This window comes from Dasypus novemcinctus, chromosome 5 (genome assembly GCF_030445035.2).
Source record: "Dasypus novemcinctus isolate mDasNov1 chromosome 5, mDasNov1.1.hap2, whole genome shotgun sequence".
Lineage (NCBI taxonomy): Eukaryota > Metazoa > Chordata > Mammalia > Cingulata > Dasypodidae > Dasypus > Dasypus novemcinctus.
The window spans coordinates 77,272,254-77,296,104 of NC_080677.1; the positions used below are offsets into that span (position 1 = coordinate 77,272,254).

At 39.0% G+C, this 23,851-nt stretch overlaps 1 protein-coding gene across 9 annotated transcripts in view; it reads right to left on the reverse strand.

Annotated features, from left to right (window-relative positions):
* The window catches only part of CCDC146 (coiled-coil domain containing 146), a 314,795-nt gene that overhangs the window by 68,576 nt on the left and 222,368 nt on the right, over positions 1–23,851 (reverse strand). For 8 of the 9 annotated variants that reach the window (XM_058297955.2, XM_058297965.2, XM_058297962.2 and 5 more), the window contains one exon: positions 10,904–10,986. The exons of the other annotated variant lie outside the window; for it this stretch is intronic. In XM_058297955.2, coding sequence (XP_058153938.1) covers positions 10,904–10,986 — 83 coding nt within the window. The remainder of the gene's footprint in view (positions 1–10,903; positions 10,987–23,851) is intronic. 9 annotated transcript variants of the gene reach the window in all.

Sequence of the window (23,851 nt, forward strand, 5' to 3'; positions counted from 1 at the left end):
GGGTAGTATTGACATCTTAATGATATTTTGTTTCCCAATCCATGAACATGCAAAGTCCTTCCATTTATTTAGGTCTTCTTTAATTATCTTTAGCAATATTTTGTGCTTTTCTTTACAAGTCCTTTCCATCCTTGTTTAGATTTATTCCTAGATCTGATTCTTTTAGTTGCTATTGTGAATGAACTTTTTTCTTGATTTCTTCTTCCTTGTGTTCTTTGCATGTATATAGAAACACTACTGAATTTTGTATGTTATTCTTTTACTCTACCACTCTGCTGAATTCATTTATTAGTTGTTTTTGTGGATTTTTCAGGATTTTCTGTATATAGGATCATGTCATCTGCAAGCAGGGTGAGTTTTACTTCTTTCTTTCTGATTTGAATGACTTTTTTCTGCCTAATTGCTTCGATAAGAAATTCCAGTACAATGTTGGATAACATTGGTGACAGGAGGCATCCTTATCTTGCTCCTGATCTTAGAGGGAAAGCTTTCCATCTTTCACTATTAAGATATTAGCCATGAGTTTTTCATAGATGTCCTTTATCATGTTGAGAAAGTTTCCTTCTACTTCATGTTCTAAGTGTTTTTGCCAAGAAAGGGTGTTGTAGTTTGTCAAATGCATTTTCTGCCAATTGAGATGATCATGTATTTTTTCCCCCCTTCTTCTTCTGTTAATGTGGCATTTTACAGTAATTGATTTTCTTATTTGGAACCAACCTTGCATACCAGAGATAAATTCCACTTGATCATGGTGTATAATTCTTTTAATATGCTGTTGGTTTTGGTTTGCTAGTATTTTGTTGAGGATTTTTACAGCTATAATCATAAGAGATATTAGTTTGTAGTTTTATTTTCTTGTGGTAACTTTATCTAGCCTCAGTATGAGGATGATGGTCTCATAGAAGGAGTTAGAGAGTATTCTCCCCTCTTCAAATTTTGTAAAACTTTTAGCAGAATTGGACTAAAGTCTTCTTGGAATGTTTGGTGAAGCCATCTGGTGCTTGGCTATTATTTGTTGGGAGGTTTTGGATTACTGATTCAGTCTACTAGTAACTGGTTTGTTGAAATCTTCTATTTCTTCTTGTGTTAAGATAGGTAGTTTGTGCCTTTCTAAAATTTATCCATTTTCATCTAGGTTATCTAATTTATGGACATACAATTGTTCATAGCAACCTCTTATAGCCTTTCACATTTTGTCAGGTTCAGTGGTAATGCCCCCCTTTCCATTTCTTATTTGCATTTGTATCCTTTCTTTTTCTTTGTCAGTCTAGCTAAAGTTTTTTTAAAGATTTATTTTTTATTTATTTCTCTCCCCTTCCCTTCCCCCCAGTTGTCTGCTCTCTGTGTCCATTTGGTGTGTGTTGTTCTGCGTCCGCTTGCATTCTTGTCAGTGACACTGGGAATCTTTGTCTCCTTTTGTTGCATCATCTTGCTGCATCAGCTCTCCATGTGTGTGGTGCCACTCCTGGGTGGGCTGCACTTTTTTCACGCTGGGCGGCTCTCCTTATGGGGCACACTCCTTGCGCATGGGGCTCCCCTATGCGGGAGACACCCCCGAGTGGCACAGTACTCCTTGCACACATCAGCACTGCCCATGGGCCAGCTCACGACACGGATCAGGAGGCCCTGGGGATCGAACCCTGGATCTCCCATGTGGTAGGCAGACTCTCAATCAGTTGAGCCAAATCTGCTTCCCTAGCTAAAGTTTCGTCAATTTTATCAATCTTTTCAAAGAATCAAGTTTTGGTTTTGTCGATTCTATTTTTTTTTCTGTTTCATTTATCAGAGTTCTAATCTTTGTTATTTCCTCTCATCTGTTCACGTTGGGTATAGTTTGCTCTCCTTTTTCTAGTTCTTCCAATTTTGAGGTTAGGTCTCTGATTTGAAGTCTTTCTTCTTTTTCAATGTCAGCATTTAGAGCTTTCAGTTTCCCTCTCTGCTCTGCCTTTACTGCATCCCATAAGTTTTGGTATGTTATATTTTCATTTGCTTCAAGATATTTCCTAATTTTGCTTCTGATTTCCTCTTCCATCCATTGGCTGTTTAAGTGTTTGTTGTTTAATTCCCATGTTTTTGTGAATTTTCCCTTTCTCCCTCTGTTACTGATTTCTAGCTTCATTCCATTGTGGTCAGAGAATATATTGTATGACTTCAATAGTTTTGACTTTTTGTGAACCAACATGTGGTCTATCCATGTACACTTGAGAAGAATGTGTGTTTTGTTTTTGTTGGGTGCAGTGTTCTATATATGACTGTTAGGTCTAGTTTGTTTAGTGCATCATTCAAGTCCTATACTTCCTTATCAGCTTTCTGACTAGATGTTCTACCCATTATTGAAAGCGGTGTGTTAAAATCTCTTACTATTAATGTAGAACCAGCAATTTGTCCCTTCAAATTTGTCAGTATTTGCTTCACATATTTTGGGGCTCTACTGTCAGAAGCATATAGATTTATAATTATTACATCTTCCCATTGAATTGTCCCCTTTATCAATATATAATGACATCTTTATCCCTTGTAACTGTTGTTGACTTAAAATCTATTTTATCCAATATTAGTATAGCCACTCCAACTCTCTTTTGGTTACTACCTGCATGTTATATCATTTTCCATTCTTTCATCATTAACCTACTTGCATATTTTACTTTAATGTAAGGTGAGTTACTCGAGACAGTATATAATTGGTTCATGCTTTTTTATCCATTCTGCTTATCTCTGCCTTTTGACTGAAGAGTTTAATCCATTTACATTAAAGTCACTACTGATAATATGAGACTTTCTCCTGCCATTTTGCTATTTAGCCTTTGCAAATCTTACACTTTTTTTTATCTCTCACTTTTGCTAAAGCCTAATTTTATATTTATTTGCTTTTTGTGTTGTACCATATTGAGTGCCTTCTCATTTCTAACTGAATATGTTTTTCTTTTATTCATTTAGATTACCATGGGATTGAAATTTAGCATCCTAAATATATAACAATCATATTTGATTTGATTCTAACTTAATTTCAATAGTAGGCTCATATATTTTTCCTACACTCTCTGTCCCCCCACCATTTTTTATACTTGTTACCACTTATATCTTTGTACATTGTATGTACAAAAACTGATTTATCATTACTTTTTATGCCTTTGCCTTTTAGCACCTGTAGCAACAAGTAGAGTTACATACCAAACACTACAATACAATAATACTGGTCTTTATACTTACCTAAATGGTTACCTTGACCACATGTCTTTATTTCTTTATGCTGCTTTGAACTACTATCTAGTGTCTTTTCCTTTCAATCTGAAAAACTCCCTTTTGATTGCTTGTAGGGAAGGTTTAATGGCTTGAACTCCCTCAGCTATTGTTTCTCTGAGGATGTCTCAATCTCTCCTTAATTTTTAAAAAAAGATTTATTAATTTATTTCTCTTTCCTCCTCCCTCCCCCCCCATTATCTGCTTTCTGTGCCCATTCACAGTGTGTATTCTTCTGTGTTTGCTTGCATTCTTCTTAGTGGCACCAGTAATCTGTGTCTCTTTTTGTTGCATCATCTTGCTGCATCAGCTCTTCCAGTGTGCGGAGCCACTCCAGGGCAGGTTGCACTTTTTTCACGCAGGGCAGCTCTCCTTATGGGGCACACTCCTTGTGCATGGGGCTCCCATACATGGAGGACACCCCTGCGGGACATGGCATTCCTTGCATGCATCAGCACTGTGCATGGGCCAGTTTACCACATGGGTCAGGAGGCCCTGGGTTTGAACCCTGGACCTCCCATATGGTAGGTGGACGCTCTATCAGTTCAGCCAGAACCACTTCCCTCTCCTTCATTTTTGAAAGAGAGTTTCACTGGATATAACATTCTTGGCTGGCAGTTGTTTTCCTTCCTCACTTTAAGTATTTTAACCCACTGCTTTCTTGCTTTTGTGGTTTCTGATGAGAAATTGGTAGTCAATCTTATTGGAATGCACTTGAACTTAACATGATGCTTTTCTCTTGCAGCTTTCAGAATCTCTCCTTGTCCTTGGCATTTGGTAGTTTTACTACTATATGATTAGGTGTGTTCCTCTTCAAGTTTATCCTGTTTGGTGTATTTTTTTTTCCTTGAATGTACATATGCATGCCTTTGTTATTTTGGGGTTGTTTATTTCCATTATTTCTTTAAGTACACCTTCTTCCTCTTTCTTTCTTCTCCTTCTGGGGCTCCTATAATGTGTATATGACTACTCATGATGGTACCCCATAGTTCTCTTAGGCTCTGTTCACTTTCTAAAATTCTTTATTCTTTCTGTTCCTCATCCTGAATCATTTCTATTGTCTTGTTTTTGAGTTCATGGATCCTTTCTTCTGCCAGATCCAATCTGTTATTGAAACTCTCTAAGGCATGTTTCATTTCTTTTATTTTGTTCTTCAATGCCAATATTTCTGTTTGGTTCCTACTTAAAATTTCTCTCTCTTTATTGAGATTCTCGTATTGTTCATGTATGGTTTTCCTGGTATCCTTTCATTATTTTGTGTGTGTGTGTGTGTGTGTTTTCATTTATTTACTTAGCATGTTGGGGGATCATTTTTTAAAAACCTTTGTTTGGTATGTCCAAAGTCTGTTCTTCTTTGTTGATGGTTCCTGAATTTTTATCCTCTTCCTGATGAGCCATCATATCCTCTTTCTTTATTGGTCTTGGAATTTTTCATTGCATACTGTACATTTTAATATTTTGAAGTGTTAGTTCTGGGTTTTAGTCCCTAAGCTGTATGTTCCTTAAGTTTGTATCCAGAGAGTGGTATGACAGAAATTTTCTGAATGCTAGTAGCTAACAAAAACAAACCAACCAATGCACATATACACAAAAACACCATTCACAAGCTTTACAAATTGGCTTTGAATTGGCTGGTGCTCTCTGTTATAGTTCAGCCCTCCTATCGAAAATATCAGCCAAAGGCAAATGAGAAGTGTAGGGTCCTGTCTTTCTGAGCCTGTGTCATGACCTGGGCTTGTGCTTGCTTGTGGAATTCTCCCCTATATAGGAATTCATATGTCCCTTCCACTCTCTTAGAAATAGACTTTCTCCCCACCCTGAAAGTTCTACTGAATGACTTAAATAAGGTAATCCTCTACCCTGGGATGTTTTGAATTAATTGTTTCTAACACTGCTTTAGCAGTCCACAAGCTGCTTCTGGTTGCATGGCAAGTTCTGAGAGGGTGAGTCAGAGTCAGAGATTCATTTCCTGGTTCAGTCTTTCAGTCGGCCATCCAAGTGATTGGCACTGACATACACATACCCTTTTATGCACAAAGGGTTTACTGGAACAAGGCCAGGGACCCACAATGGGAGTGCAGTCTGGTTTCAATCTGCATTATGGAGGGAGATGTGGGTAGCATTAGCAAGGAAACCACAAGCTTTTCCTGCCATTTTTAAAGCAGCATTTTCTTGATTTAGCAATTATACAGTTACTGCAAACTTTTCAACTATTTTCCAGAGTTTGAAGGATAATGGCTCTGCCAGTTTTTCCTAGTTGTTCAAAGATTCTGTGTGGAAGGGCACCCTGGAATAACTTAACTTTCCATTTCAGTTGAATGCCCTTGTTAGTTTTTATCCTATATTCTCTTTTTCATTTGTCTCAAGATATTTACTAGTTTTCCCTTGCAATCATTTTTCTGACCCATTGGTTGCTTAGCCATGTACTATTTAATTTCCACATATTTGTGAATTTCCTATTTTCTCTGTCATTGATCTGTAGCTTTCTTCCATTGTATCTGGAGAATATACATTGTATGATTTCAAGCTTTTAAAATTTATTGGGATTTGTTTTGGTGATTTAACATATGGTATATCCTAGAGATTGACATATATGTACTAAGAAGAATGTGTCTTCTGCTGTTGTTTGGTGATATGGTCTATATATACAAATCAAGCATTAAAATATTTGAAAGGAAAAATAGACAACCTGTAGGATGCAGAAAGTGGAGCTACAAATATAAAATACAATAGCACTGGCATTTATATATAACCATGCTGTTACCTTCACATCTTTAGTTCTTTATGTGCATTTGCTCTGTTATCTAGTGTCTTTTCCTTTTAACCCAAAGAACTCTCTTTAGCATTTCTCTTAAGACTGGTCTATTGGTGATGAACTCCTTCAACTTTTGTTTAGGAATTTCACCCTTATTTTGAAAGACAGTATTTTTGGACATAGGATTTGTTTGGCAATATATTTTCCTTTTAGCACCTTAAATATATTAAATATATTATCTCATTGCCTTTTTTAAAAAAATCTCTCACCTTTCCTCTCAGTTGTCTGCTCTCTGTGTCCATTCACTGCGTATTTTTCTGTTACCGCTTCTATCCTTATCAGCAGCACCAGGAATCTGTGTTTCTTTTTGTTGCATCATCTTGTTGTGTCGACTCTCCATGTGTGCGGCACCATTTTTGGGCAGGCTGCACTTTCTTTTGCACTGGGTGGCTCTCCCCACGGGGCGCACTCCTTACATGTGGGACTCCCTTACGCGAGGGACACCCCTGTGAGGCACAGCACTCCTTACACGCATCAGCACTGCACATGGGCCAGCTCCACACGGGTCAAGGAGACCTGGTTTTGAACTGTAGACCTCCCATGTGGTAGGCAGATGCCCTATCCATTGGGCCAAGTCTGCTTCCCACTGCTTTTTTATTCCGTGGTTTCTGATGAGAAATTGGCATTGAATCTTATTGAGTCTCCAGTGTATGTGACACGTGCTTCTCTCTTGTGGTTTTCAAAATTCTCTATCTTTGACACTTGATAGTTTAGTTATTATGTATCTCCACAAGGGTTGTTTTTTTTTTTTAAATCTGTTTGTTTTTGTTGAACATCTTGGGTGTGTATAGTTACATCTTTCATGAAATTTGAGGCATTTTCAGCTACATTTCTTCAAATATTCTCTCTGCTCCATTCTTTCTTTCCTTCTGGGACTCCTATAAAGTGCATATTGGTACAGTTGAATGTGTCTCACAGATCTCCTTTTCCTTTGTGCTCCTCAGACTGAATGATTTCAATTGCTTTATCTTCAAGTTCAGTAACTCTTACTTCTGCTACCTCTAATCTGCTGCTGAACTCCTCTAGAGAATTTTTTTTTCTGTTACTGTAGTCATTAGCTCCATATGGATCCTTTTCAAGATTTCTAACTCTTTATTTATATAAATTTTTGTGTTCATCTGTTTTCCTGATTTCTTTTAGCTCATTGTCCATGATTTCCTTTAGCAATTTGAGCATATTTAGAACTATTTTTTTTTAAATCTTTGTACTGAATAGCCCAGGTATGGTCCTCTTCATTGATGGCTATCCTGTTTCTTTGCAAGGAATATTTTACTGTTTCTTTATATACTTCATAAACTTTTGGTACAAACTGGGAATTTTGATATTTCAGTAGTTAATCATGGAATTTAGATACCAGGGAGTCTGTTTCTTAAGCTTATATCCAGCTAGTGTTATGACAGAGATTGCCTTGAATGTCAGGAGCTTAGAAAAAGAAAAAGAAAACACATTTCATAGTCTTTGCAGATTGGCCTATGCAGGTGTTCTCTTTCAGAATTTATCCATACAAAGAGTTTAGAGACTAGCCTAAGGCAAATGCATAGGACCCTTCAATCTTTTCTCTGTATACATGCATCATGTTGTGGGCGTGCATGTGTGGTCTTAGGGATTACCTTGTTTACAGGAATACAAATGCCCCTTTTCCCCAGGAAAGTGCACCTCCTCATGGTCCAGTGACCTATTCTGTATGTACCACAGCCAGCAATCCTTTGTCTCAGTACCCTGTGACTTGACTATTCTCCTTCAGTGTTCTGTAGGAGTGTTCTGTGAGCCACTTCTACATGCAAGGCAAGTTCTTGGATTGGTAAGGCCATGATGAGTGCCTGGTTCAGTCCCTCAGCACCACCAGACAACGTGGAACTTACACACAAGCACTCAGTTTGTACATGATGATTACTGTGCTTCCTCTGGAACTAAGACTAGGAACCTGTACTGGGAACGCCAGTCAGATCTGTGCTGAGTGGACGAAGGGCCAGCACCACAAGATTATAACATTTTAAGTCACCTTATTCTTGATTCTGTGTGCCAGTGTATTACTACAACCCTTTAAATGTTTCCCAGATCTTTAAGAAATGTGTTTCTGCCAGTTCTTTTTGGTTGTTCAAAGTTTCTGTAGAGGGATGGAGCCCTGGAACATCTCAAACAGCCATCTTGATGAGAGTGGGCTCACACTTTTGGTAGCTACTGATTTCTATCTCACCACTCTTCACCATTTCCTCACCAAGAGAAATCTTCAAATTTCAGTTCATTTGCAGAAATGCCCAATGACTTGTTGAAGCCTATCTTAATTTTTAAAAGATTTATTTATTTATTTATTTCTATACCCTGACCCCCCCACACCGTAGTTGTCTGTTCTCCATGCTATTTGCTGCGTGTTCTTCTTTGTCCACTTCTGTTGTTGTCAGCGGCATGGGAAACTGTGTTTCTTTTTTTTGCATCATCTTGTTGTGTCAGCTCTCTGTGTGTGAGGCACCATTCCTGTGCAGGCTGCTCTTTCCTTCGTGCTCGGTGGCTCTCCTTACGGGGCGCACTCCTTGCGCATGGGGATCCCCTACGCGGGGATGCCCGTGTGGCACGGCACTCCTTGCGCACATCAGCACTGTGCATAGGCCAACTCCACATGGGTCAAGGAGGTCCGGGATTTGAACTGCGGACCTCCCATGTGGTAGACGGACGCCCTAACCACTGGGCCAAGTCCACTTCCCAATGAAGCCTATCTTGACTGAAGTTACCATATCTTGACTGAAGTTACCATCTGCACTTGTTTTCTCAGACATAGTTCAATAAGTCATTTGCTCAAGAGCATCAAGCCAACAATTATTGGGGCATACTATGTTCCAAGAACTATGCTAGGCACCAAATTACAACAACAACTACAATGTAACACATTTAATTTCCACTAATGAAAGCTGGAGTAATTCTCTCACAGTCCTGTATCCTTATATGCTAGTATACTTTGTAAATGTAAAGTTATCTCATCTCCTTAATAGGACAGTCTTCAACTATAGAATTGTAAGGCATTGGCTTGGGACATAATGCCTATTTCCTCAAGGAAAGGAGATGGACTAGGTGGTTAGGTTCCCAGCCAGGAAACAAATGCCAGTATACTCACTCGTACATGAAATACAGTGTCACAGCATAAGAGAACCTAACAACTCATAACAACATCTCTATGGAAACTCAGTTTCAGTTCTGTATTTCCAACCTATATCTGCCGTGCTGCAGCCCCAGCAGCAAGAGCATAGATTCCACTTCTTCACATCTTTCCCACCCACCAAACAGTGGGAGTGGGAAAGAGTAGTGGCTGTTTGTAATGGCAACAGAGGGAACTAAGGGGTCAAGAAGTGGTAAAATGTGGGTGGCAGAAGGGAAGTAATGGTTTTGCAACACAACCTTGAAGCAGGAAGAAATAATATTGTGGTCTTGGTCTTGGGTTGCTATCTGACACTGGGGCCCAGGGAGCTGAGTTGTGGGCCAGGGAGGAGGAAGTCAAATAAGAGTACCCTGCAAGGCTCTGTTGGGCTATGGATTGAGCTATCTAGAGGGCTATTTTGAAGACTCAGGAACTTGGGAGTGGCTTTATATGGAAAGTCTGGGGTAATCTTTTTTAGCATACTTCCCACTGCAGGAAAGAAGAACCAACTATGGGGGAATGGAGCCTCCATTAGGGTAAGGGAGGGGAATTGCCTTGGGGCTAAAGAAGATGGGGAAGAGTCAAGATTGGGGGCTATAGAGGATTGCTAGGAATCTGGATGGAGTTGAGTAAGTATGGAGTGGGGTGTTAAGTGAAAGTTGCATGGGGATGCAGCTCTGCTCTCCTCCCAGCCAACTACTTCTTGCCAGCAACCTTAAATTAACCAATTGACTTTGGGCAAGATAAGAAGTAGGGGTAAATTTGTGGACTTTGGGGAAAAGATGGTGGGAGAATGGCAGGATGGAGTACTTAATCCATTGCTGTTTCTCCTTGGCTTTTGATGTAGACACCATGCAAGAATATCAGCAATACGTGGGGGAAAAGGAAGAATGAGGTTTAGAAATGGTAGTAGAAGAAAGGATTTCTCTTTCTTTCTTCACTCCCCTTTCTCCTTGATTCCCACTGGCTCACAGCAGATGCTCAGGAAGCACTGTTGAATTATTCAGTAGAAGCTATTCCTCAGATCTGTTTCTGACTGTGACTTGGCCTAGATGAGGTGCCAGGAGTAGGAGGAAGAGGTGAGAAATAAGACAGAAGTCTCAGCAGATGTATACTGGGGTTGTTGTAGAATCTATACCTCTCAGTAGTGAAGAAAGGTGGGGAAAAGAAAGTCCTACAGGAATATCCTGCAGCAGGTACTGTCAGTGGCCCACCCAAATCACCTCAGTCCACTCTGGAGGTCACTTGTAGTCTCAGAGGAAAGTTACCATATCCACTAACAACACATGTGTCTCTCAGCCTTAGCACTTTCTCTATCCACAGGAGCTTTCTTGGTCTGCTCAAAGGGTGAGCTAAAAGCACCAAGGGTTGATATCCCTAAGAGCAATCCATAATCAATGAGTGATGGACTGGTTTAGTCATCCTTCAGTGGGATAGTTCTCAGATATGTTCTATACAGTCACTCAGAGTCCTGAGTGAGACTGAGCCTCAGCTACACACAACATTAAGCCATAGATCAACACAGTTGGATTCCTCTCTTCCTTATCTCACTTCCCACTTCTCTCTTATTGTGATTTCTGGTATCACTTCTTAAACTACTTGAATTCAAATCCCTGTCTCAGGCCTGCTTTTGAAAGGGAGGATCCAAATTAACACAGGTCCATAAGTAAGAAATATAAATATGATAAAAGATGCCCCCACATTGGTAAACAGCATACCTTATCACAGTATCATGAAGCAAGGTATACTTGGCCTTTAACTCTGCCATTCTGGTTCCAGGAATTTTTCCCATTGCATGTAACTAGCAAAGAGAACACAAGATCACTATTAGCCACCACACTCTTTATGCATTTAGGAGGAGATAAAATAGATATTTAGATATCTTATAAAACATTTTAGATGGTGTTATTCAGGAAGATCTGTGGAAGATCTTGTTTAATGTTGTGGACTACCATGAATTGCACACGAAAATGACAAAGGTTTTGAGAATTTTATGCTAGCAGAAACAGTGCCAGCCTGGACTGAAAGGGACAGAGATGGGATGAAATGAAAAAATAATGACTCAGAAAGCAGGGCCACAAATACAGAGGCGTGAGTTGAGAGGACAGGGCCCCTGCTGTAGGGCCATGAGGATAGAGTTTGGAGCCACACAGGATTCTTCTCTGACCTTGAAACCTAATAAAATTTCCCTGCAGATTGCAAACTTGCTTTGGACAAGTGACCCCTGTATTCCTTCCATTTTCTCCCTTTTGGAATGTCTGTTTAACTATTCCATTTTGGAAATAGATACTTGTTTTCTAGTTTCACAGATTCCAGATGGAGAGCAATTTTGCTCCAGAATGGACCATATCCGGGGTTTCAAACATACCTGAGTCGGATCACTATTAGCCACTATTAGGTCGTATGAGATTTAGGACCTTTTGAGCTTATCCTATTTAGATGAGAATTTGGACTTAGAGTTGAGGCTGGGATAGGTTAAGGATATTCTACAGTGGGGTGAATTTGGTCCCCCTAAAAGATACATTCATATCCTAACCCCTAGTACTTGTGAGTGTGACCTTATAGGGTCTAGATAGATGTAATTAAGATGAGGGCATACTGGATTAGGGTGGACCCTAAATCAAATGACTGGTGATTTATAAGGATAGACATAGAGACAGAGATGCACAGGAGACACAGAAGACCATGTGAGACACAGGCAAGGCCATGTGACAATGGAGGCAGAGATTGGAGTGATGCAGTTATAATCCAAAGAACACCAAAGATTGATAGGAACCATCAGAAGCTAGGAGAGAGGGATGGAAAATATTCTCCCTCAAAGACTCCAGAAGGAACCAACCTGCCTCTACCTTGATTTTGTAGTTCTAGCCTTCTGAAATGTGAGAGAATAAATTTCTGTTATTTTTAGCTACCCAGTTTCTGGTAGTTTGTTGCGACAGTCCTAGGAAACTAGCACAGACTATTATGCTAGGCTATAAAACAAGACTTGATAAATTTAAAAGAATGGAAATTATACAAAGTATGTTCTCCATAATGGAATTAAGTTAGAAGACAACAACAAAGGGACATTTGAGAAATTCACAAATACACAGAAATTAAACAACACACTCTCAAATAACCAATGGGTCTGTTTTAATTTGCTTGGCTGCTCAAGCAAATACCGTGCAACTGTTGGTTTAAAAATGAGAATTTATAAGCTTATGGTTTTGAGGCTAGGAAAAAGTTCAAATCAAGGCATCATCAAGGCAAATCTTTCTTCCTGAAGACTGGCTTGTGGGGATGGCTGCCAGTGATCCTTGATCCTGGGCTACATAGTCACATGGCAATGCATATGGCAGCCTCTCCTGGCTTCTCCCTTTTCTTCCAAGTTCTGTTGACCTTCAGCTCTTACTTCCTGTGGCTTTTTCTCAATCTATCTAAATTTCATTTTGCTTATAAAGGACTCCAGAAACAGGATTAAGACCCATCCTGCTTGGGTCAGGCCACACTCTAATTGAAGTAACCTCATCAAAAGGTCTTACTTACAATGACCTCACACACACAGGAATGGATTAAGTTTAAGAACAATTATTTTTTTGGGGTACATACAGCTCCAAATGATCATAGGGTCAAATAATAAATTGCAAAAGAAATGAGAAAATACTCTGAGGTGAATGAAAATGAAGACACACTATACTAAAATTTATAGGATACAGTTAAAGAAGTGCTTAAAGAGAAATTTATAACTGTAAATTTATACATTAAATTCCTACGTTAAGGAAGAAGAATGATCCCAAATCAATAATCTAAATTTCTATCTTCATAAATTAGAAAAAGAAGAACAAACTAAATACAAAGTAAGCAGTAAAAGGGAAAAAAGATTAGAGGGGAAATAAATGAAATATAAAATATAACAATAGAGAAAATTAAAGAAACCAAAGTTGCTTCCATGAAAAGATCAACAAAATATATAAACATTTGGCTTGATACAGACCAAGAAAAAAAAGACATAAAAATCAGTAATGAGGGAAGGGGATTTGGCCCAGTGTTTAGGGCGACCATCTACCACATGGGAGGTCCAAGGTTCAAACCCCGGGCTTCCTGATCCATGTGATGAGTTGGCCCATGTGCAGTGCTGATGCATGCAAGGAGTCCCGTGCCACACAGGGGTGCCTCCGCATAGGGGAGCCCCATGCGCAAGGAGTGTGCCCCGTAAGGAGAACAGCCCCGCACGAAAAAAGTGCAGACTGCCCAGGAGTGGTGCTGCACACACACAGAGAGCTGACACAGCAAGATGACACAACAAAAAGTGACACAGATACCCACAGAAAAACACACAATGAATGGACACAGAGAGCAGACAACCGGGGCCGGGGCGAGGTGGGGGTGGGGGGGGGGGGTGGGGGGGAGGGCAGGGAAAGGGGAGAGAAATAAATAAAAATAAATAAATCTTAAAAAAAAAAATCAGCAATGAAAGAATGGGCATCACTATCCACCTTACAGAAATTAAAAGGCTAATAAGGGATTACTATGAACAACCATAGCCCTAAAATTAGATAGCTTAAATAAAATGGAAAATTCCTAGAAAGATACAATTTATGTAAGTGAATCCAGAAGAAGTTGAATATCTAATAGATTTATAACAAGTACAGAGACTGAATTAGTGATTTAAAATCTTACCACAAAGCAACACCCAAAATCAGATGGCTTCACCAGTGAATTGTAACAAGCATTAAATTTTAAATATTTAATACCAGTCTCTCAGAAACTATTTCAGAAAATAGAGGAGAAAGGAATACCCCCTAACTCATTCTGAGGCCAGTATTACCCTGATACCAAAGCCAGACAAAGCCAGACTCTTCAAATTGAGATTTAGATTCAAATTAACCTCTATAAAATCCCAACTTACTTTTTTGAAAAAATTGATAATATGATCCAAAAACTTGTATTGAAAGGCAAAGGACCCAGAATAGCCAAAACAATGAAGAAAAAGTAAAACAAAATTAGAGGACTTACACTTCTCCAATTTTGTAATCAATTCCAATTTTGTAGTAATTCCAAAACATGCTACAAAACTACAGTAATCAAGACAGTGTGGTATTGGTATAAGGATAGAAATATATATCAATGGAATAAGACTGAGTGTCCAGAAGAAAACTCTTTCATTTTAGGCAATTGGCTTTCAACAACAGTGTCAAGGAAATTCAATAAAGAAAGCATCATCTTTCAATAAATGGTGCCAGAACAACTGGAAATCCACGTGCACAAAGTACCCATACCTCACACCACACACATAAAATTAACTCAAAATGAATCAGCTACCTAAATTTGAAAGCTAAAAGTGTAAAACTTTAGAAGGAGACATGAGTAAATTTTCCTGGCCTTGGGTTAAGCAATAATTTCTTAGATATACCACCAAAAGCACAAGCAATAAAGAAAAAAAATGGATAAATTAGACTTCAACACAATTTATAATTTTTATACTTCAAATGACACCATTAAGTGAAAAGACAACCTGGAGACTGGAAGAAAATGTTTGCAAATCATGTATCTGATAAAGGATTTATATCTAGAATCTTACAAACCAATAGTAAGAAGATAAACTACCCAATCAAAAATGGGCAAAGGATTTGAACGGACTTTTGTCAAAGAAGATACACCAAATGTCACATAAGTGCATGAAAAGATACTCAACATTTCTAGTCATAAGGGAAATGCAAATCAAAACCGAGATACCATTTCATGACTATCAGAATGACTATAATACCAAAAAGACAGACAAGAGCAAGTGTTGGTGAAGATGTGGAGAAATATTAGAATTCTCAGGCATTTCTGGTAGAAATACAAATAGTGCAGCCATTTTGGAAAACTTTTGCAGTTTCTCATAATATTAAACATACTGTTACCATACAACTCAGCAATTTCACTCTTAGGTATCCTACCCAAGAGTAATAAAAACATAAGTCCACACAAAGATGTGTACATGAATTTTCACAGCAATATTATTATTATAGTCAAAAAGGGGAAGCAACCCATATGTCCGTCAATTGATGAATGGATAAAGGAAATGTGGTATAGCCACAAAATGGAATACTACATGGCCATGAAAAAGAATGACATATATGCTACAATGTGATGAACCCCAAAAACACTATGCTGGGAAGCGGATGTGGCTCAGTTGAGTGTCTGCCTACTACATGGGAGGTCCAGGGTGCAAACCCAGGGCCTCTTGGCCCGTGTGGTGAGCTGGCCCACGTGCAGTGCTGCCGTGCACAAGGAGTGCCATGCCATGCAGGGGAGCCCCATGTACAAGGAGTTCACCCCATAAGGAGAGCTGTCCCACGTGAAAAAAATGCAGCCTGCCCAGGAGTGGCGCTGCACACACGGAGAGCTGACACAGCAAGATGATGCAACAAAAAGAGACACAGATTTCTGGTGCACCTGACAAGAATGCAAGTGGACACAGAAGAACACACAGCAAATGGACACAGAGAGCGGACAACAAGGGGAAAGGGAGAGAAATAAATAAAATAAATCTTTAAGAAAACAAAAAACAAAAACACTATGCTAAGGGAAAGAAGCCAGAAAATACCATCTGTTTTGTGATTCCATTTATATGAAATGTCCAGAATGGGCATATCTGTAGAAACTGAAAAAACATGAGCAATTACATGAGGAAGAGGGCTGGGGCTGAGAGTGACTGAAAATGGGCATGAGATTTCTTTTTGCCATGATGGAAATGTCTCAAGTGAAACTGTGTTTATGGATGCACAACTCTCTCTATATATACTAAAAATCATTAAATTGTCTGTTTAAAACTGGTAAATACTAAGGTATGCAAATTATATCTTAATAAAGCTGTTAAAATTTAAAATGTAGATTACATTAAGAATCAAGATTTTATTGTAAGCGAAAAGGTGTATAATTATAAAATCAAGGAAGTTAAATGAAAATCTGTAAAAATTGAATTATAAATACCAATGAATTCATGACTTAAAGAAGTTTTTTTCCTAGCTTTTTCCATTAAAATGGTCTAAAAAATGGTTATATCAGCAAAAAGAGCATACCTATCACTTCATTTATGGTCTCTAAAACCATTCCCTATTAAAAGAAACCAGTAAGTCTCAAAGAAATAGGTGATTCCACGACTACAGCAGGGAAGATACAAGGTGAAGTGACATCTTGTGTCATAAACAAGAACTGTATATAGAATATGATATCCTTTTATATATGAGTATGTGAATATGTGAATATATAGAGATCCAGAAGATAAGAACTGAGATGTTAAAGTGCTGTTCTATGAATAGTAAGAATATGATGGTTTTAAAATTTTTGTTTGTATTTTCTAATTTTCTTCAATGCATTTGTATTGTTTTTAATATTAAAAGGCTATTAAAATATATTTGAAAACCAATGCTATAAACATAGGGAGGGAAGCAGACTTGGCCCAGTGGTTAGGGCATCCGCCTGCCACATGGGAGGTCCAAGGTTCAAACCCTGGGCCTCCTTGACCCATTTGGAGCTGGCCCATGAGCAGTGCTGATACACGCAAGGAGTGTCCTGTGACACAGGGGTGTCCCCCACATAGGGGAGCCCCACGCACAAGGAGTGTGCCTCATAGGGAGAGCTGCCCAGCGTGAAGGAAAGTGCAGCCTGCCCAGGAATGGCACTGCACACACGGAGAGCTGACACAACAAGATGACGCAACAAAAAGAAACACAGATTTCCTGGTGCCTCTGATAAGGATAGAAGCAGTCACAGAAGAACACACAGCGAATGGACACAGAGAGAAGACAGCTGGGGGGAGGGGGGCAGGAAGTGGAGAAAAATAAAAAGCAAACAAACAAAAAACACAATAGGGAATCAGAGCAGAATTTCCAGCAGGGAAGTTCATAGTGGCATATATTGCCAGATACTATCTCTAGCTTAGTGAATGTTCAGTTGTATTTTTCCTGAATTGAATCCCATTTTCAACTTTAAAATATATTGACACATGGCCCAGTATGTACCAGGGCAGGTTTTACAACTATAGAAAAGCAGGAATGCTAGAGAGATTATCCTTTCTATTAGCGGCCTCCATCATACCATTAGGTATCTTGTACCTAAGAACCTGTGTAGAAAGCTGTAAAACATCTAATATGTCTTTGTAATTTCTACATAAATAGAAAAAGGTTAAAATGTAAATGTTCAGCAAAAATCTGATAAGCTTTCTTTTATTTTAGCTGACTTGGAAAGAGAGTCTCCACTATTAAAAAGAAGAGTCTTAGTTTTTCAGCTGCTCATATGCCGATTGAGTCTGGAATCTCAGCACAATTGCAACCAACACCTACTCTCCAGTTCATCAGACTCACCCAGGACAACTAACAAAATGAGGATAATGGGGAAACGGATGTGGCTCTAGCGATTGGGCTCCTGTCTACTATATGGGAGGTCCTGGGTTCAATTTCTGGGGCCTACTGGTGAAGGCAAGCTGGCCTATGTGCAGAGAGCTGGCAGCCTGTGACGTGGAAAGCTGGCACAGCAAGATGACACAACAAAGGGAGATGCAGATGAGAGACAGTGAGAGATGCAGCAGACCAGGGAGATGAGTGGATCAAGCAATTGAGTGACTCTCTCCCACACCAGAGGTCCCAGGATTGGTTCCTGGTGGCTTCTAAAGAGAAAGACAAGAAGAAGAAAAAAAAACTGATGATAATGGACAATGCCCATGCCAAAAAACAGAGTACCTACAACTGCAAGCAAGACAGTTCCATCCATCTGTCTCCTGGGATCTAAGCCCTCTCTCAATTGGAAGTAGGGTGGGCATCACTATTCCCAAATCTTCAAGATTGAGGAATGAACAAACATAAAAAGTTTATTAGTCAGCCAAAGGGTACTGATGCAAAATACCAGAAATTGGTTGGTTTTTATAAAGGGTATTTATTTGGGGTAGGAACTTACAGATACCAGGATGTAATGCATAAATTAATTCCTTCACCAAAATCTATTTTCACGTGTTGGACAAGATGGCTGCTGACGTCTGTGCGGGTTCAGGCTTCCTGGGTTCCTCCCTTCCCCGGTCTTGCTTCTCTCTGGGTTCAGGGTTCCTTTCTTTCTGGAGCTTGCTTCTCTTTCTTCTATGAGTTTAATTCCTGGGGCTCCAGCTTAAGGCTTCAACATCAAACTCCAACATCAAAACGCCAACATCAAAAATCCTCCATCTCTGTCCTTTGCCATGTCTTTTATCTGTGAGTCCCCACCCCTTGGGGTGGTAGCTAATGATGTGGCCCGTCAAAGCCCTAATCATAACTTAATCATGCCCAGGTTCAGACCAGATTACAAACATAATCCAGTATCTATTTTTGGAATTCATAACCATATCAAACTGCTACAAAGAGGGAAGGGAATTACGGACTAAAGCACTTTATTATTATTCTAGTAATGCAAGAACTTGTAACTTTGATACAAAGGCAGTAGTCACCAGAGGTTCTGAGGGGAGAGAGAGGGAAGAATAGGTGCAACATAGGGCAATTTTTGGGACATTGAAATTGTTCTGCCTGACAATGCAATGGCAGATACAGACCATTACACATTTTGTCAAAGCCTATAAAATTGTGCAGTGCAGTGTAAATCATAATAGAAACTCCCATGGTTAGTAGGAATGCCTCAATATGTGCTCATCAATTGTAACAAATATACCACACTAATGAAAGATGTTGTTAATGGGGAAAAGTGTGGGAGGGGTAGGGGGTGGAGTGTATGGGAATTCCCCATATTTCTGATGTAACATTTATGAAATCTAAAGCTTCTTTAAAAATTAAATGAAAATTTTTAATGAGCACTATGTATTTTTAAAGAATAATTCTTTTTTAAAAGAAGAAAAGACTAAATAAGAAGAAAATATTTTAGCCTCTTTAAAAATAAAAACATCAAAATCTGGATGCTAATAGTCATCAAAAAGTGACTTATCTGTGAAATAGTAGGCTGTCTTTTGAATCAGGTCTATCTCTGGGTAGAAACTTCAAACAGTTCTAATAGATGAAACTGTGCCACTTATAAACAGTATCAGATATGGAGAAAATGGTTGCATGATATAAATGGGTTCAGAATCCAAATTTGTCATGTTTTAAGAATGTGCCATCTAAGAAATATAACATAAAACTCAATATTAAATTGTCAAAGGGTATACACAACAAAAGGTTAGCTATAATGTCATAAGTTTCCAAATATGGTTTCACAATAGATACTTGTGTTTCTGAATTCCCTTATTAGTAATTGAGATTGGAGGGAAACATTTACTCTAGAGCAAAAGTTTAACAGTTCATTATTCATGGATGACATATAATAACACGGAAAAAATTTCAAAAATTGAAATTTTAGAACATTCCAAGGAAAGTAAAAGCTCAGTAAGAACTTTCACCAAGTGAACTTCTCTGGAAGGGGGTTAACATGAGGAAACAATGAGGTGTCTGTGTGGTGTCTGCAAGGCAACCTGGGTCTGTTCAAGGTGGCCCTGGTGACCAGCCTGCCCAATTCTTGTTGCCTTTTTGATATTACCTGCTTGTTTGACTTCATCCCAGGATATGGTTGGCATGTTTGGGGAGGTAGAACAAAACTGAAAGCATAAATCCTTACCGTCCTTATCTCCTCATTCCTTCCCTTTCCCTGCTGGAAATAAACAACATTGTCATTTGAAGAGCTTTCCAAATGCAGCTGGCCTCTTAGCACTGCTTATCAGTCCTTTTGTTTGACTTTTTCCCTGATATGTTAAATCAAACTTTAGCTTTGCCATTTACCTACCAATGACCAAAAAATTTAGGCTGCCTGCTATGAACAACCTAAACTCTTTCTCACATCAACCAATATATTTATCTACAGCCACATCTACCCTTAACTTCTCTCCTTAAATCCCAGAAATGAAGTCTTCCTTTCTTCCTGTTTTAAGGCCAACTCACCCAATAGTGCACTCAGATATACCTTCCCTGCCTCTTGTGAGGCATTAAATTATCAGTTATCCCTTCTTTCTTTTATAATGTCACCTGTCCCTCTGATGGCTAAGTATAGTATAGTAGTAAATAGCATCACAAGCGGACTTTGTTAGAATCCCAGCCATGCTGCTTTTTAACTATGCAGCTCAGAGTAATATTAACCATTCTATGCCTCAGGTTCTTCAGTTGTGAGAGATAAAAATAGTTTCCATTTCATCAGGTTGAAGTGAGGACTTTGATTTATTTGTATAAATCTAGTAGATAAGAAGGGCTTAGTCCTGTAAGCTTTTCATATTACTATTATCATTACCCTCAACCTATAAATTTACTCATCTTTCCTGTTAAAAAAACAAAACAAAGCAAAACAAATTCCACCTTGTACCCTAGCTCCCATCTCATTACCACTTTCTTTCTCTCCTTCCTTTTTCATTTCAGTTTTTCTCAAAAGAGCAGTTTCTGCTTATTATCTCCATTACCGTCCAGTCATGCACCAATCCATAGTAACCAGACTACTAGTCCACCACCAAATTGGAAAATTCATCAATAACTTCCTTTTTCCTCTGGCTGTTATTCTCTTTATCACTGTGTCAGTAATTTGATTATGATGTGCCTTGTTTACTTCTGCTTGAAGTGTGTTCAAATTTGGGCCTCTGGGTTTATAGTTTTCATAAAATTTGGAAAAATTTAAGCCATTATTTCTTCAATTATTTTTTCTGTTCTCCCTTCTTGCCTCTTCTGTCATTCTAATTACCCATATGTTAGGTCACTTGATGTTGAACTACAGCTCACTGACACTATTCATTTTTATTTTCCAGCCTTTTTTTCTTTGATTCATTTTGGATAGTCTCTATTGTTTTGTCTTTGAGTTGGCTAATCTATTCTGCAGTGTCTAATCTGCTGTTAATCCCATCTAGTGAATTTTTCATCTTAGATATTGTATTGTTCATCTTTAGAAGTTTTATTTGGGTCTTTTTATTAAGTTTATTTCTTTCCTTATTATGCTTATGGTTTCCTCCATTTTTCTGAACATACACAATACTTATATGTTCTAAGGTCACTGTCTACAAATTCTATTCTGATGTCTGCTCTATTGACTGATTTTTCTTCTCACTATATATTCTTTTTTAAAGATTTATTTATTTATTTCTCTCTCCCCTCCCCTGTTCTGGTTGTCTGTTCTCTGTGTCTATTCGCTGCGTGTTCTTCTTTGTCTGCTTCTGTTGTTGTCAGCAGCATGGGAATCTGTGTTTCTTTTTGTTGCGTCATTTTATGGTGTCAGCTCTCCGTGTGTGTGGCGCCATTCCTGGGCAGGCTGCACTTTCTTTTGCACTGGGCGGCTTTCCTTACAGGGTGCACTCCTTGTGAGTGGGGCTCCCCTACGTAGGGGACACCCCTGCGTGGCAGGGCACTCCTTGCATGCGTCAGCACTGTGCATGGGCCAGCTCCACATGGGTCAAGGAGGCCCAGGGTTTGAACTGCGGACCTCCCATGTGGTAGACAGATGCCCTAACCACTGGGCCAAGTCCGCTTCCCTCTTCTCACTATAGGTCATATTTTCCAGCTTTTTTGCTTGTCTGGTAATTTTTTGTTAGATACCAGGCATTAATAATTTTACATTGTTGAATGATGGATGGTTTTATATTCTTTAAATATTTGTGGGCTTTGTGAGCCACAGGTAAGTTACTTAGAAATAGTTTTATATTTTTGAGGCTTGCTTATAAGCTTTGTTAGGCAGGTCTAGGATAGTTTTAAGTCTGGGGTTAATTTGACTCCTCTATTGAGGCAATACCCTTCTACTCAATGCCCCATGTATTAGGTCTTTCTAAAATGACTGACAGGAACATAAACTATTCCCAGGCCTGTGAGAACTCCAAGCATTGCTCAGCCCCCTCCTTTTTGGTAGTTATTTTCCTAGCCTCAATAGCAACCTCAAACATATGCACTATTCAGCACATAACTAGATTCCAGTGGAACCCTCTGCAGATCTTTGGAGCTCTTTCTCTGCAAAACTCTCTCCCCTCTTCTCCTATATATTTTAGTCAACATGACCTCCCTGAACTCTAAACTCTGTATCCTCAAATCCTCAAGACTGCTTCATACTGTTTGGGTTTGTCCTCCCTCTGCTGTGGTCTGGAAACTACTTGTAGGCAGCAAGCTGGGGCAATTTGTTTTCCTACTCCCAGGTATCTCTGTACTGTGCTGCTTATTGCCCAAGGTCTGAAAACTCTTGTTTCACGTAGTTTGACCAGGTTTTTAGTTGACTGAGTGGGACGGTAAATCTGGCCCCCTTTACCCCATCTTGGCTGGAAGTGGACCCCAGTGACCTCTTAATTATTAAGTCCAAGGGACATTTCTGTGGTTTTGTCTTATTTGATAATTTTATGACATTTATTACTATTGACCTACTATAGTTCAGCGTTCCTGAAATTCTCTCCTGGCCTTGAGTCTATCTTCCATGTTGTTGGCAGAATGCTCTATTCCAAATGCAATTTTCACCTTGCTTTGAACCATTCAAAGGATCCCAAAATCTTCAGGATTAAGTCTAGGTTCCTTTGTGTGGGGTTCAACAGTTTTCATTATCTGGCATCTGCCTCCTTCAACCATTTCAATTCTGTAATACCAACTATAGTTCCTATGGTAGGTAGACTAATAGCTTCCCAAAGATGTCCATGCCATAATCTCTGGAACCTGTGGTATGTTACTTTATATGGTTAAAGGGACTTTGCAGATGCGATTAAGGGAACAGACCACGAGATGGGGAGATTATTCTGAATTATACAGGTGGGCCCAAATTAACCCCATGATCCCTTAAAAAACAGAGTCCATTTCCCAGTCAGGTTGGAGAGATGAGACAGAAGAAGGAGAGATTTGAAGGGTAAGAAGGACCTGACCCACTGCTGCTGGCTTTGAATATGGAGGCAGAGGGCCATGAATCAATGAATGTGGGTAACCTCAAACGTTGGAAAAGGCAAGGAACTGGATTTTCCACTAGGGTCTCCAGAAAAGAATGTACTTTTACTTTTGGCCTCCTGATAGACTTCTGACCTACATAACTTTCAGGTAATAAATTGTGCTGTGTAAATTGCTAATGTTGTGGTAATTTTTATAGCAACAATAGAAAATTAATACAGTTCTCAAACCATATCATGTTTTTGCATGTTTAATCACCCCATATGCAATTTCTTCTCTCCCTTGTCCACTTGGAGAACTTTCATTCTTTTTGAAAAAGCAACTCAGGGGTCGCCATCTGTGGATCATTCAAGTGAAAACTCCAGACAAAATTAATTACTTTTTTCCCTGTACTGCTTCTATACTTACAGATGCATCGATTATTGCACACATTTTACGTTGCTATCAGGCTATGTTTAAACATGTTCCCCCTATTTTACTATGCACTTCTATATAATAGAAACCTTATTGTATTCATCCTTGAGCCCTAGCTTACCATCTTGTAAGTGTTCAATTATTGTTCTTTAAACAGCTGTAGATTTAAGCTTATCTTAAAAATGTACTTGGAAGAACTCTTGTTCATTCACTCACTTTCATTTCAACTTAACTGTCACAGGAGGCAAATGTAAAAGGAGGATGAAAGTGATGTAATTTAGCCAGGAATAGGTCTGGAAGAGCAGAGAACATGCCATACAAAACTGGCTATCTTGCCCACAGCTTCTCTTCTCCCTTCTGAGGTTGGCAAGGCTCACAGGATGAGTAGAGAAATTT